At 31.6% G+C, this 16,865-nt stretch overlaps 1 protein-coding gene across 2 annotated transcripts; it reads right to left on the bottom strand.

Moving 5' to 3' along the window:
• Positions 1 to 1,806: 1,806 nt before the first annotated feature.
• On the bottom strand, positions 1,807 to 10,749 carry LOC139523269 (collagen alpha-3(VI) chain-like). Of its 2 annotated transcripts, none has more exons than XM_071317129.1 (9): positions 10,601 to 10,749; positions 10,032 to 10,063; positions 7,614 to 7,665; positions 7,090 to 7,394; positions 5,734 to 6,040; positions 4,197 to 4,220; positions 3,422 to 3,487; positions 2,679 to 2,714; positions 1,807 to 2,350 (listed from the first exon to the last, which is right to left on the bottom strand). In XM_071317129.1, exons 2-9 carry the CDS (start codon positions 10,053 to 10,055, stop codon positions 1,920 to 1,922), a joined length of 1,245 nt encoding a protein of 414 aa, XP_071173230.1. In that variant the 5' UTR covers positions 10,056 to 10,063; positions 10,601 to 10,749; the 3' UTR covers positions 1,807 to 1,919. The 2 variants fall into 2 exon arrangements, with proteins under 2 accessions (XP_071173230.1, XP_071173231.1); XM_071317130.1 differs by having other exon boundaries at positions 2,679 to 2,716; positions 3,430 to 3,487.
• Positions 10,750 to 16,865: the final 6,116 nt, after the last annotated feature.

Genomic DNA, 16,865 nt, shown 5'->3' with positions numbered 1-16,865 from the left:
TACATCTAGAAATTGACAATGAGGGTCGGTTGAAAACAAAACTTTACGACAAAAGAGATGATTTCAGCTTTCCAATTGTGAACTTTCCATTTCTAAGTAGCAACATTCCAGCAGCACCTGCATACGGGGTATATATCTCCCAATTGATACGATATTCCCGTGCTTGCATTTGCTATCATGATTTTCTTGATAGAGGGTTGCTGCTCACAAGGAAGCTATTAAACCAAGAGTTCCAAATGGTGAAGTTGAAATCATCCCTTCGTAAATTTTACGGACGCCATCACGAGTTGGTTGACCGTTATGGAATAACCGTATCACAAATGATATCGGATATGTTCCTTACGTCGTAACTATAATCCCCTTCCCTTTCCTGAATGTGACCTACCGAATTAGACTATTTACCGGATTTGTTTTCACATAAGCAACACGACGGGTGCCGCATGTGGAGCAGGATCTGCTTACCCATCCGGAGCACCTGAGATCACCCCTAGTTTTTGGTGGGGTTCGTGTTGTTTATTCTTTAGTTTTCTATGTTGTGTCATGTGTACTATTGTTTTTCTGTTTGTCTTTTTCATTTTTAGCCATGGCGTTGTCAGTTTGTTTTAGGTTTATGAGTTTGACTGTCCCTTTGGTATCTTTCGTCCCCCTTTGTGAAAAGGGAAGGGGATAATATTTACGACATAATGAATATAATCGATATCATCTGTATTTATAACGAATATTTTATAATGGTCGACCAACTAGTGATTGCGTTCGTAAAATTAACGAAATGATGACTTCAACTTCACAATTTGAAACTCTTGATTTAAAAATAAAATGGTCCTAATTGGGAAGCTGAAATCATCTGTTTTGTCGTAAAGTTTTGTTTTCAACCGACCCTCGTAGTCAGTTTCTAGATGTAAGTCCTAATCAAATGGCAAAATCAAAAGCTCAAACAAATCAAACGAATGGATAACAGATGTCAATTCAGTACAGACATTTTCTTAATATGTAGAAAATGGTGGATTGAACCTGGTTTTATAGCGCTAAACCTCTCACTTGTATGACAGTCGCATCAAATTCAATTATATTTATAGCGATGCTTGAACAAAACAGACATATTAGGTAAAATTGTCAAAATAGGGATACTACTATACTTCATTTATTCTTCAAACTAAGAAAGAAACCACGGTCCCGATTATAAACGACGAATTCACAAAACAAATCAAAACACAACATAGAAAGCGAAATATCGAAAACACGAAAACCAAAAAAAAACAGGATGAACATAAGTGCTATTGAAGGGTAAGCAGTTTGCGGTCCACACTTAAAACCGTCTTGTAGCTTATACTGTTAATCAACTTTGTTGATATTTTCATTATTTTGCTAAATGTATGGTTTTGTAGTAGAATGATTGTACATAAGCATATTAGCATTTAACATTATAACAACTCCATGAAGGAAGTGACGAAAACTTCTACTGCGATCGAAAACCTTTGACAATACATTATTTTGAACAATATTTGTAAAACAAGAGCGATGATACATTCAGACTTTAAAAATAAACAATTTGATTCTTTGTTGAAAGTAGAATTATTACGTAGTTTACTTAGAGGTAAAGTTTCAAAAGTGACATCTGATAACTTACTTTTTTTCGTGAGATTACAACTTAATTGACCATATAAAGACCATTAGCACATTCATTGTAAACTCGCTTATTTTTGTATTGGTTTTTTACTCATTTTGAAGTTATATCCAAATAATGGGTATTTCATCCTACACAAAATCATCATGTTCGGTAAAAGAAAAAAAATGAATATTCAAAAGTTTGTTCAGACATTTATTGACAACTTTTAAAAAAAGTATGAATGTCCATTATGTCAGATTTTCTTCAATATCGACGTGGATTAACGTAGATAGGCTTAGTATATCTTCACTTTCTAGCCCCTGTATCTTCTACCCCAACGTCTGAATCCAAATCTCACTCTTGGTCTGTATTGATATCTTGGTCTGACTTGATAGACTGGTCGTCGATATACTGGTCGTATATATACTGGTCGTCGATATACTGGTCGTCGATATACTGGTCGTTGATATACTGGTCGTCGATATACTGGTCGTCGATATACTGGTCGTCGATAAACTGGTCGTCGATATACTGGTCGTGTATATACTGGTTTGTGTACATATACTGGTTTGTGTACATATACTGGTTTGTGTACATATACTGGTTTGTGTACATATACTGGTTTGTGTACATATACTGGTTTGTGTACATATACTGGTTTGTTTACATGTACTGGTTTGTGTACATATGCTGGTTTGTGTACATATACTGGTTTGGTGTTGACATAAGTTTTTGGATGAGGTGCTTAAAAACAAATTCAAAGAAACATTTTTAAAAGGATACTTAACTGGTCAAATGAATGATTGAATAGCAGTACATTTATTAGGATTTTTATAATGAAAAGTGTTTTCTTATACGTGTAAGTTCTATTTAGCCATTCTAGTATATAAATCATATTGAATTTAAAGTTGAATGTCACGTTAATAGTGATAGCTTTTTAATATTTAAATGAATGAGATTTCACTATTCCGTTGTGTAACATGTTAATAGGTTTTCTTGCGAATATAGAAAAATATTAAAATAACATTTAAGTTTGAATTTATGTACAAAAATAACTGATGACAATATTTACCTTTAGTAGTAGTAGTAGTAGTAGTAGTAGGAGTTGCTAAAAAACAAAATCAAAAACATGAATAAAGGCAACAGTAGTATACCGCTGTTCGAAACTCATAAATCGATAGAGAAAAAACAAATCCAGTTTACAAACTAAAACTGAGGAAAACGTATCAAATATGAGAGAACTACGACACAACAGAAACACATCACCAAAATGTAACACACACAGGTAAGCAGTTTGCGGTCCACACTTAAAACCGTCTTGTAGCTTATACTGTTAATCAACTTTGTTGATATTTTCATTATTTTGCTAAATGTATGGTTTTGTAGTAGAATGATTGTACATAAGTATATTAGCATTTAACATTATAACAACTCCATGAAGGAAGTGACGAAAACTTCTACTGCGATCGAAAACCTTTGACAATACATTATTTTGAAAAATATTTGTAAAACAAGAGCGATGATACATTCAGACTTTAAAAATAAACAATTTGATTCTTTGTTGAAAGTAGAATTATTACGTAGTTTACTTAGAGGTAAAGTTTGACTTTCAAAAGTGACATCTGATAACTTACTTTTTTCGTGAGATTACAACTTGATTGACAATATAAAGACCATTAGCACATTCATTGTAAACTTGCTTATTTTTGTATTGGTTTTTTCCTCATTTTGAAGTTATATCCAAATAATGTTTAATTATTAAAATAATATTTAAGTTTGAATTTATGTAAAAAAATAACTGATGACAATATTTACCTGTAGTAGTAGTAGTAGTAGTAGTAGTAGTAGTAGTAGTAGTAGTAGTAGTAGAAGAAGAAGGTACTAAAAAACAAAATCAAAGACATAAATAAAGGCAACAGTAGTATACCGCTGTTCGAAACTCATAAATCGATAGAGAAAAAGCAAATCCAGTTTACAAACTAAAACTGAGGGAAACGTATCAAATATGAGAGAACTACGACACAACAAAAACACATCACCAAAATGTAACACACACAGGTAAGCAGTTTGCGGTCCACACTTAAAACCGTCTTGTAGCTTATACTGTTAATCAACTTTGTTGATATTTTCATTATTTTGCTAAATGTATGGTTTTGTAGTAGAATGATTGTACATAAGTATATAAGCATTTAACATTATAACAACTCCATGAAGGAAGTGACGAAAACTTCTACTGCGATCGAAAACCTTTGACAATACATTATTTTGAACAATATTTGTAAAACAAGAGCGATGATACATTCAGACATTAAAAATAAACAATTTGATTCTTTGTTGAAAGTAGAATTATTACGTAGTTTACTTAGAGGTAAAGTTTGACTTTCAAAAGTGACATCTGATAACTTACTTTTTTTCGTGAGATTACAACTTGATTGACAATATAAAAACCATTAGCACATTCATTGTAAACTCGCTTATTTTTGTATTGGTTTTTTCCTCATTTTGAAGTTATATCCAAATAATGTTTAATTATTAAAATAATATTTAAGTTTGAATTTATGTAAAAAAAATAACTGATGACAATATTTACCTGTAGTAGTAGTATTAGGAGTTGCTAAAAAACAAAATCAAAGACATAAATAAAGGCAACAGTAGTATACCGCTGTTCGAAACTCATAAATCGATAGAGAAAAAACAAATCCAGTTTACAAACTAAAACTGAGGGAAACGTATCAAATATGAGAGAACTGCGACACAACAGAAACACATCACCAAAATGTAACACACACAGAAACGAACTATAATGTACCAATGGCCGTTTTTTCTGACTTGGTACAGGGCATTTTATGAAAAGGTATATAAAAAACTACCAATATAAACTGTACATAATAATATAATATATTATAGATGACAACAATATAGCAACACATAAGATAAAATCACAATGTATACAATACCGAAAACTCCTTACAGTACTTTGTATATACACCCCATAATAAGCTGAATGGTAGTGGTATGTTACTTTGTGTATACAATACCTAACTAGCTTACTGGTACATAAAGATGAAGCATAATTGCAAACGGGACAAAATGATTTCATTTACAAGTGTTATCCAAGGTGTTGTCTGTTTATTTTCAACTTAAGAGTTTTAATGTCCCTTTGGTATCTTTCCTGTCTCTTTAATAAAAAAGAGACTCAACAAAATTTATATCTACAGGTTTCACAGAAGTGACTAGTATTTACAACAGTATTTACATTAGAAATATACTCAACTGCTCATTGTTTAAGGCCGTACGGTGACATATAGTTGTTAATGTCTGTGTCATTTTGGTCTCTTGTGGACAGTTGTCTCATTGCCAATCATACCACATCTTTTTTTATATCAACCACGTCGTTTAGTTATAACAATGGAGCACGATTTCTTATTTTGCATTTAGGCCAATCAATTTTTAATTCAAAAGTTAGCACAACAGAACGATATAACATATATTTATAATTCTTTTGTATTACACTGCAGATAAAAAAATTGGTGTTCTCCTCATTGTATCAGAAAAACAAGGACAAAGATACGGATTTTAATGTGGAAGACAGAAACCAAGCATATGTTTTTAATATTGTATCACAAAAACAATGCCCAAAGATACGGATTTTAATCTGGAAGGCTGAAACCAAACATATGTTCTAATTATTGTATCACAAAAATAATGCCCAAAGATACGGATCTTAATGTGGAAGGCAGAAACAAAACATAATGATCTTATTATTGTATCACAAAAACAAGCCCCAAGATACGGATTTTAATTTGGAAGACAGAACATGTACAATGTCGACAATCGTTAAGGGGATATATTGTACATTTGACACATGAATCCTCCAACAATCACACTACGTTATCTGAACTTGGTTTATATAATCTTACAGTCATTTCTTATAATTAAGTTCTTAATTCCATTTTAAACCGAAGCACACCATGAAAATGCGTTGATGACGTCAGGGGCACACGAAACAACGTCAGCCAATCAGAAGAAGCTTTACATCCAAAATTAATTTATAATGGAATAAAGTATGATGTAAAATTTATACATCAAACGCATGACATCTTCTACAAATTAAGGTGTTTACTTACTACAATTTGAATCATTACAAACAGCCTGCACAACAGCCTTGATAGTGGAAATCAACAGAGCAAACCCAGTTTCATTGAAGACATTAGATGGACCCCCGGCTATAATCTCCAACTGAGTACTATTTGCTTGGGCTACTGAAACAACATAGACAATGCAGTTGCGTTCATTCCTTATTCTATCAGCCTCTGTTGCAGCAGTAATGTTGTTGTCAACCTTCGGTCTACCATCAGTAATCACAATAACAAAACACCGAGAACAATTTCTACCTCCTCCTCGCGCTGGTAATAATGTCTCCTCTCGCGCAACCTGAAATATTATTTTTTTAAATGATCAGATATAGTCTTCAGATTGACAAAGTTTATGGAACAAAAAGGTCAACAATTGTTTTCATAAAACAAAAACCTATCGATATGCCTCCATTTTTTTTTCGCCCTGGACCAAAAAATAACTTTGGGAAGAATTATGATGGAAGTAGGAACCAAATTGAGATTTTCAATTACGTGGTTTTTTTTCCTTTGCGTTATTTTATATAAAGTCAAGGATATGCATCCGTGACACTAAATCATTTCTTGTACAACAAGAAACATACAAAAAGCAAAGGAGCAGCACTTTTATTGATGTGCTGCATCACACAGTCACAATGATGTCTTCAACATGGAACTCTCACTTCACTGCAAATTTTAGACGGCCCAGCTTTAGTGGATTTCTTTGCAAAAATAATCCCAATATACTTTGTAAGATGTAACACCATCAAATCGGGTTCGGTTAAAACATACTGGAAAGGGAAGATATTTAAAAGAAAACTGTTCCTACACAATGGGTATATATATCAAACTATGTAGAAAGTATTTTAGTAATAAATGAATCAAATAAAAGGTGAAGAACTTTAGATTCTTGTGGAACATATATAGACTGATTATTTTGAATAATACAAAAATGTATGAATGAATTCAAAAATTGACAGCACATATTTTTCAGATATGAAGTACCTTAAAAGTAAAGCTGTTAACAGTTAATTTATATCTTTAACAATATTCAAGAAGATTTTTGTAAGAGTTAAACGATAATGACGAACGATGGAGACCAAGTGATGAGAAAAGCTCACTAGGCCCATGAGTCAGGTAGGCTATAAAATGGTTCATATATTTTGTTTGTTCTTACTGTTATAACCTTTACAGTTGCCATGATAGACACTTATGTTGTTAGTGCCGGAAGGAAGTGTGATTCTAGTGGGAAAGGTTTGTTTTAATTCTAGCTTCCAAGTTTAAATCCAGAATTTGAATTAGCAAAACAATCTCATTAATATATAGATTAATTTTACGCTATATTTATATCAACTGCATGTAAATTCATACTTGTAAACCACCTGCGATGTCTGTTGGATTGGTATCCGGAGTAAATCTGTTGATGGCAGCAATAGTTTCACTTTTATTTCCATAATCAGTCAAGCCGAAATTCAATAACCTAGTTACATTTCCTGAATAACAATGAGCGGCAAACTGGGCTCCATTGGGTCCTACTGGGTTGAACGCATTTACAATATTTATTATAAACTCTTTCGTTTTATTAAAATTCGTAGAAATTGCAGAGTCAATTGGTCTGTAACAGGTATCGTACACAAAAACAATGTCAGCAACTGCATTACAAATCGGTTCTCCAACTTCATATGTATAAAATAAAACGTATTCCATTAATAATATTCGACCCATCGATTGTTATCATAACCATCTATGAAAAAGGAAATTTGTAGCAATAATCATTTGTAATTGATGTATTGATTATTTCTGTATTTAATTTTTATTAATGTTATTGAAGTTGCAATTAATTGAGATCGTATTCAAATCAATATAAAAATAAAAGACATGTATCTGACATTTACCTGGTGACATAGTTGATGCTTGTGCTTCTACTGTTGCAATCATAACCAAAACCTAAAGGAAGGTAAACATATAAACTTAATTGGATATCATATTTTTGTAACATTGATTGGCGCTTTCTAAACGTCCACAGATATAGTAATAAGTTGTAGCAATAATTTGTTACCACTATTGTAGATGTAACCAAATCATATGTACATTAGTAAGTAAAGATTACCCGTGAAAATGAGAAGAAATATTCATTTCATCGCGTTTCTTTTATCTAATTTTACATACTTCTATGCCATGTTTTATTTTACTGGATATTCACGTTTTGTATTAGTTATTTCTACCAACCTCGTTGTTGTGTATGTTTAAAAAAAAACAACAACACACAATATATACAGCCTTGGAATAATATGATTTGTTTTGCTTTATAACTGTTTTGATATGAGCTTCACTGATGAGTCTTATTAAACGAAACGCGCGTTTGGCGTATTAAATTATAATCCTGGTGCCTTTGATAACTATTCAATATATAAGCAAAACGGATTATATTACCAATAATGGTCTCTTCAAGAATCTCAATTTAAAAAATTTCCTTCTACAAGTGAAAAGAGTGTGAAATCAGCATGACATATTTTGCAAATGTCAAACACTACCAAAACTTTTAATTTGAATAAATTGCAGATCTCACACAGTAATCAGCTGATTTTTTTCGAGTTGGTCCCGGTTTTTTTTTTTTTTTTTTTGGTAAAACATGTGCACAGGGGAGTGAAAAGATATTGATTGAAATATACTCTCATTGATATTTTGATTTGGAAAATAAAGCTTAATGATTAATTAAACATTTACTGAATTTACACTCAAAAATAAGAGAAAACAAACGACGCAACGTTACAATGTAACACACACAGAAACGAACTATAATATAACAATGGCCATATTCCTGACTTGGTACAGGACATTGTTAAAGGAAAAAATGGTGGGTTGAACCTGGTTTTGTGGCATGCCAAACCTCCCTCTTTTATAGCCATGTGAAATATAACATTAAAATGACAACACAACATTACAGGACTACAATATAAATAAATTGGAGAACACAATTGACAAAGAAACACACGAACAACAGCCAACAAAAGGCAACAAGTTCAATTTTAATACGCCAGAAGTGCATTTTGTTCACACAAGATCTACTAGTGACGCCCAGATACAAAAGTTTGAAAGCCGAAACAAGCACATAGTCGAACAGCATCGAGGACAAAAGCCAAAAACGGCCAGGGTTTTCTATTAGTTACCAGAACATCCCTATTATTTAGAATAATTTATACTTTTCCAAACAGTAAATTTATAAAATTACTATACAAAAGATGTACATGATTAAACTGAAGTATTAACTAATTACAGGAAACAACTGAAATACATTACATAACCAGACATTTGCAACACAAAATGTAGACACATCCGAATAAGTTTAAACCTCAACGCCAAGTGACGTCATATTTGAAATTGTAAAAAATGACAAAAAATTTGAATTTGAATTTGAATTTGTAAAACAGATCATCAAAAAATGAAAAATGACGTCACATTTGAATGAATAAGATAGAATTAGGATTGATTTAAGATAATATTTGAACTAAATACTGATATTGCATTTAATAACAATGCACATTTTAATACTTATTAATAGCTAACTAAGGTAGCAATTAACTATATTATAAAGCTATGTCCGGTTTGTTTTGAATCTAACTTCCAACTTAAAATATAACAGGCATAACACCTTTTCCGAAAGCTGTCTTATTTCATTGATTTATTTATAGTCAATGACCATTAGGTTATACAAAGTACTAGCAATTAAATGCCCCCAAAAAGGCGTAACTCACATGAGTTGTAAAGGTCGTATACACCCTAAGTTTGATCTGTTTAAATGAATAAATAACTAGCATGTCAGATCAGATGGCAAACAAGACATAAAATAACAAAAAAAAACACCTGCTTCTGTAGGGACATCAACCGTGTTTGGGTGGAGTGTGGAAAACTTTTTTACGACGTATAATAGTTATCAAAGCTATCAGGCTTATAATTTAAAACGCCAGATGCTCGTTTCGTCTACATGAGACTCATCAGTGACACTCAGATCAAAATAGTTATACAGCCATATGAGAATAAAGTTGAAGAGCATTGGAGATCCAAAATACCAAAAAGCTGTGCCAAATACGGCTATGGTAATCTATGCCTGGGCTAGAAATTTCATACTATGGTAAACAGGACATTTATAACAAAAAACGAAAAATGACCATATAATTGATATAAAGTATGCATGAACATGGATTTGGCGTCAAAAACGGGAAACAAGCCAGGTAATATGTTACACCGATTACATATTACTCATAAACACTGTATGATGTCAGGTGCCTATCATACATAAAATGCATACCTACCTTTATCAAATTTAGGAGGAACATTGTTATATCTGGAAAAAGAAGAAATATTATTTACGAAAAGAAGTAAAGAAAATCAAACAATATTGGAAGAAATTAGCCTACTTAATTATACTAAAATTACAAAATGTTAACTTTTTAATCATTTAAAGTAATGCCGACTTAACTTTTTCCCCATTTTTACTAATTACACCTTAAATCTTTGTGGAGTCTGTCCGATTGCTAGATGTTGATGAGAACCAAAATTATTGATAATGAAAGTCAGTCTACAGTTTAAGAAATTACTTGACAAAAAAAAATTATACAAATATGTTGAAGGATATTTTTTATAAACTGCATTGTTTATGCTCGTAGCAAAACACAAAAAAAAATGAATAAATATATGTATATAACATAGGAAATATTAAGATAATTAAAGACAAAAGAGCCTAATAGTCTAAGAACTAAACAATGGAAATGTGTACAAAGGCATTTAAAGAAAACGTACTGTGAATCTACAGAAAAAAAGCTTTAACAAAACAAATTACTTGTTTCACATAAACAAATATTTACAAATGTTAAATTCTTACCAAGTTTCCTCTGTATGTTGATGGAAGGAGTGAACCACTACTGGAACAGCTAGGTATTTATATGGGTAGTCTGTGTAACAGATTTACATTGCTACGTCAACAGTTTTCTCTCAATTATAATTTATTTCTTTGTTTGATTTAAAAAATGTAAATGTAATTGATTTCTTGTTTCCAATACAAAAAAACTCTAGCTAATTACTTCCTTTTTCGTACAAAATGCTAATTTTCTTTAAAGGTGCATATATCAAGAATCAAGAACATTTTTAGAAAAATAGTAATTAAAAATTTACAGTTAAAACATAATTTCAATTTCATTGAAACGAAAAATTCAAAAAGTATATATATGAATTTATTCACTTAACTTAGTTTGAAAGAAAATTAATAGTTATCAAAGGTACCAGGATTATAATTTAGTACGCCAGACGCGCGTTTCGTCTAAATAAGACTCATCATTGACGCTCATATCAAAATATTTTTAAAGCCAAACAAGTACAAAGTTGAAGAGCATTGAGAATCCAAAATTCCAAAAAGTTGTGCCAAATACGGATAAGGTAATATAACGTGACGGTAGCCAAATTGCACCTATTTTGACAGTTTTTTCACCTACGTTTTTATATGATAAAGACAAAAATGTCCATTCTGTGTTTATTTTGTAGCCGTATCCTTCTTTATTATATAGGTACACCGATTTGATTTTTAATCCACATGGAATCATAGAAAAATTGGTCTAAACTGAGCTCCAAACCATCCATGATTCTGAATGAGGAGTACCCAAATTGCACCAATGCTTAAATTCGCTTCGTCATAAGTCTAATAACAGAACTTTTGTTTAATTTCTTCAAATATTTTGAACAATTGGATATTGGTCCATGCTTACTATTCATTTTTTTTTTAAATGGATACTTGTAACATATTATATTTGATCATTTAAAAAGAAGACGTTTTGATGACGTCGCATGCCGACGTTTCAGTACATATTGCTTTTTCAGTAAACACTTCATCTATTGATAAATACTGTGAACGTTTTGTGCATATCTAAATATTTTTACCTATGTTGAAAGATGTGCATAGTATTAAATCATAAAAATACAAATTATTTAGTCTCTGGGAAATCTTGTAAGATGTCCGCTGCTATTTTTGCTAAATAGGTGCAGTTTGGGTACTCGGTGCAATTTGGGTACCGTTACGTTATGCCTGGGATAAGAAAATCCTTAGTTTTTCGGAAAATTCAAAGTTTTGTAAACAGGAAAGTAATAAAAATGACCACATTATTGATATTCATGTCAACACCGAAGTGTTGACTACTGGGCTGGTGATACCCTCGGGATCGACCCAGTGGTGTAAATAGTTATCAAAGGTACCAGGATTATAATTTAGTACGCCAGACGCCCGTTTCGTCTACGAAATTTATCATATTTTGGTTTATTGTTATTTAATATTTGGTACCTAAACAATTTCATCGGGACTGTCAATTCACAGCTTAATGCAACTAAAATATTGTAAGTGATAACCTACAAAATTGCAACACGGTACAAATCCAAGTAACAAAACAATTAACTAGTCACATGCAATTTAAAAGGAACTAAACCGGATGCATCGATATGGTACGCTTCAACTTCAATTCCCTGAAAACATGTCACGTGTGAGATGAGACACACACGCGTCGTTTCTGATAACCAATTAGTGAAGGTGAACATAAAACGTGTGTTATCCTGGTTCCCGGTACTACGTTCCAGGTATTAGATTATATTGGTATATGTGTAACATACTGAATATTGCGATCGGGAACCAGTCAAAACGTGTATAGGATCGATTTCGGTCGTTCTTCGTCATAACCCTGTTGACGTTTATTTTGTGTGCAGTTCCTACTGATATTGCAAAATATTAGCTACTAGAAACAATATGAAGCCTTTCGAACTCGTTTAATGTGCTATTTTGGCGACAAGCTTCACATTGATACCCGAAATTCAGATTTTGATAATTAGTTCAACATTGCAACTTGAAAACACATGATTGAAATTATACCGGTTAATCATTCTGATTGTGTTCTTATGTATATCAAATGTATGTGGTAAATAAATAAATAAATTGTTAATTCCATATCGACTAAAATCCTTCTGGTGTGTTAAAATCGTGCTTGCCTTTAGTGCAGGAGGTCGTAGGTTCACACGGTGACATGTATCCCTGTGGACTAACAGCGTTTATATTCATATCACATTAAGGATGTTCGCTACTCCGTTTCAAAATAACAAGCTTTTTAAAAGACTGTCATCAATTGATAGTATATTAATAAACAAACGAGAAAAGCAGAAAATAATTAGGGGTCCCTGTGCTTGTTTTCGAGATATAAACCATTGAAAATTTGCCGGGAAATATTTCTCCCTAGATTTTTCATAAAATTAACATTGTCATCATTTGTCTTTCAAAAACAATGAAAAAATTAACAAAGACTTTATAACATTTTCAAATATGATCTATAAAACTATATGTAATACAATTATGAAAAAACAAATAGGGCTTAAAGGGATTTTTTTTTGTAATGGCACTAGATGGATAAAACCAGAGGATTCCAGATATCTGACAAAATATCATCAAAAACAAGAGAAGCGAACATCCTTAACCTTTGCTCCTTTGAAATATGCATTTAATTAACTATTGGGACGTTAAAATATATTTTAATTTATGTAGCGTCTCGAGATACGGTATAAAATCCTAAAAACAAATCCGAAACAGTGTATATACTATATCAAGTTACTGACGGTCTGTATAAAATATATTATTTCCTATATTGTTGTAGGGATTAAGGAGAAAGTAGTTTACCGATTTTTAAATCTCGTAAATCGATTAACAGATCGATTATTAAAAGAAAGAAAAGAGAGACAAACTGATTATTAAAAGAGAGACAAATCGATTATTGAAAGAGAGACAAATCGATTATTAATAGAGAGACAAATCGACGTAACAAACACAAAGTGAGGAGATCTCATCAACTCCAAAGGGAATGAGACTGACACGGTAGTATAATATATCCTTTTCTCGTATTGTTGTGTCCTATAAGTTGTTTCTTGCATGAAAACAAAATTCTCGTATCACACTGCATGGTGTGCGATTAAAGAGGGATATGAAAATATGCGTTTCTTTGATTGGTATTAGCATCATACGACGATATTACGACAGTTCCATTTGCTATGCGTTAGGTCATTGATATTTTTCGAAGGTTAAGACAACGTACATTTCGTCCGTGGAAACGGACATATGTCATTTCTTCAATACTATAGATACAACTCACTCACACTTTGCACATGAAAATTTTAATTTTGTCGAATTTTACTACATTCAGCTGAAGCATACAAAACGTTTTAAAATGTCTGATGTTTTGACATCGAAGCCGAACATATGACATCATACTGGTATATACAAAAGACTATATCAACGATTCGTGGGATTTTTAATTCACCATAATAAAAATTTTGAACGTAAGAGAATTGGATATCGCTTAATATCAAATCTCATTATTTCACTTAGATAGTAACAAAACTTTATTATATTGAAATTCGATAACTCGATTTGATATAGAGCTATATTCAATTCTCGTTGTTTTATTTTGTATATGTTGTCTCTAAATATTATAATGATTTTATTTTCAATAGCCTTTAAAACACCTTCTTTTGTAATCAAAATACCCTTAGAATAAAAAAAAATTGACCTCTTATTGTTGTTTTCTTTTTAATTTTGCAGCGTAAAGTTGATTTCTTTGTATAGTATATGATAACGTATGTGTGTTGTCTTTGTGTATGGAATGTAATAATTTTGCTGCTAATTATAACCAAATAAAAACCAAAAATTATCTAAAACAAAGTATGAAATGTCCACAAGACTTTTATATCAAGTCAATTTACTGTTCATGATAAGCTGTTATATGTTAATTCATCATTGATTATAATGTATTTTGTTTTACTTAAAAATGCACTAAAGCCTTCTGGTAATACAATGTAAGATTTGAAAGTTCACATGACTGCTCGAATACAATGTGCATAATAAGCTAAATACAGTTGACCAGAGTCCCGAATTTAGCATTTCCCGAAAAAAATTGACTTTCAGTTTCCTTGTGTATCATTCAACAAATAGTGGAAAATTATCAATCCCCTCATATCTCATCTACCAAAACCAAGTGGTGGTCTATCAGTCTCAAGAAATATCATCCACCAAAAACCGCTTGAATATTAGTCCCCTTAAGTCAACTATCCGATAGTGCAGGACTGTCCGTCACTAATGTTTCATCCATATTTTTTTTATATTCTTCAGATAAAATATGGTCGACAGATAGATAATAAATTACATTGCATTTCATTTCATTACTAAATAATCCGAAGATAGGAAAATAAAGTCAACAGAAGAATATCGCTGTTCACAATAGTCATCAATCGATTAAGCGCAAACTACGGGTCACAAACAAAAACAGTAGGAAACACTTCAACTATAAGAGATAAACAATGCGACCACTGGAACACTTTACTGCTATAAAAACAAACGCCAACATACATACAAAAATATGCCATATTCCTAACTTGGTAAAGGACTTTTTAAGAAAAAGAATGGTGGGTTTCAATTTGTTTGATGGCTAGCCAAACCTTCCACTTATATAACAATGTTTAAAAAAATGTTCAAATCCTATAAATCCTTTAGCAAATCGTGTGTACTATTGCATACTAAAGTAAAAAGTTATCTTAATCTTAATTTTTTCTTGTCATTAATATGCATGTACATAAGTAAACTAGGAATTTTACATACTTTAATGAACCGGTTCCCTTTAATTATCATCACTCTTCTGTTAGAATAAAATTTTAGAAATAATTTTCGAGAATTGGTTATGTGCTAGGTGTATGAAAAGTATCTACTATTGACTAGTGTATGAAGCCTTACCAAAGAGTATTAATTCTTCTTACAATCGGTTAAGCATGCCTCGTTTTGCTCAGGCTTTATTTTATGTTATGTAGTAGTAGTTTTGTTTTTCGTTCCGTTGTTTTTGTTTTTCCTCTTTTTTTTTGTATTGTGCCATGCCGATTTCAGTGTACTTCGACGTATTAGTTTCAAAATCTTTTTAGTGTCTATTGCCTCATTTCTTGATATACGCAACAAAGTTGAATGTTAAACTTATAACTAACCGCTGGGATTCGTATCTTTCAGTCCTTAGTTCGTCTATATAATGTATTTGTCAAATCAGTTTCAAATCGTTTGATGTGTATGAACTTTTGATTTTTACATTTCATTAGGACTTTCCTTTTTGAATTTTCCTTGGAGTTCAGTATTTTTGTGATTTTACTTATATTGGTCGATGGTGCTTTTGTCATTCCTTTGAATCCATTTGGTCTTTTTATACAAGGTATAGTTGGTTTTACATGAAATAATGCTTAGGCCTTATTACTAATTACATACTTTTTTATTTTATCTAGCATTGATTAAAATGTACTGCTTTGTTAAAAAGAACTGTTAGATGCAAATGACCTATCATGTAGTTTAATTATTTTAATGTATGTAAATTTATTATTTACGAAGCATAAGAAATACCTTGTTTTGTATGTACTTATGTAACTACAAATATTATACATTTACATCGTTTTACTAGTATGTACATTTTGAAATTTGCATTAGGTTATTAAGTGTTTTAATCGTGCTTTAGAAAGATGAAGATATATATAAATTTGATATGTACACTTGTAAACTTGTCAATTCAAAAACGATGTCACAACAGTGTTATATATCAAGAAGATTTTTACTTTAAATAAGCCGGCTTATCCCCCTCCCCACGATTTTAATTTTCGACGAATGACGAGAAGAAGTCTTTGTATGCACCTTTCTCAATGCGGAACAATAGCATTCTATCCAAGCGAGACCGAGTGCGTCGAAAGTGTAAACGTCTTCAGTTTTTGAATGTATTACTTGCCATATAAATATACACTCAGACAAAATATGTATTTAGACACCCAATCATCTGATCGGTCAACCAATTTTTGACTTATGCAGTGTCGATAGCAGTCGTATTTCCACGTTAATCTATTTGATCAGTTTTTGTCTAACTTGAGTAGCACATCATTCATAATGACATAATGACATTCGTATTGTAACAACCATACATGAGCGTACTGTATTAGCTGAGATATGTAAACACTATACGATGAAGCCAAGGGAATCTAATTGCTGCGAAATAGCATGTATAGGGAAGACAATTTGTAAGAGGTTTTAGTTTAATGTCGTCGATCTGTGT

Source organism: Mytilus edulis, chromosome 5 (genome assembly GCF_963676685.1).
Source record: "Mytilus edulis chromosome 5, xbMytEdul2.2, whole genome shotgun sequence".
Taxonomy (NCBI): Eukaryota; Metazoa; Mollusca; class Bivalvia; order Mytilida; family Mytilidae; genus Mytilus; species Mytilus edulis.
The sequence above is the reverse complement of the archived record's forward strand: the minus strand, read 5'-3'. Positions and strand labels throughout refer to the sequence as shown.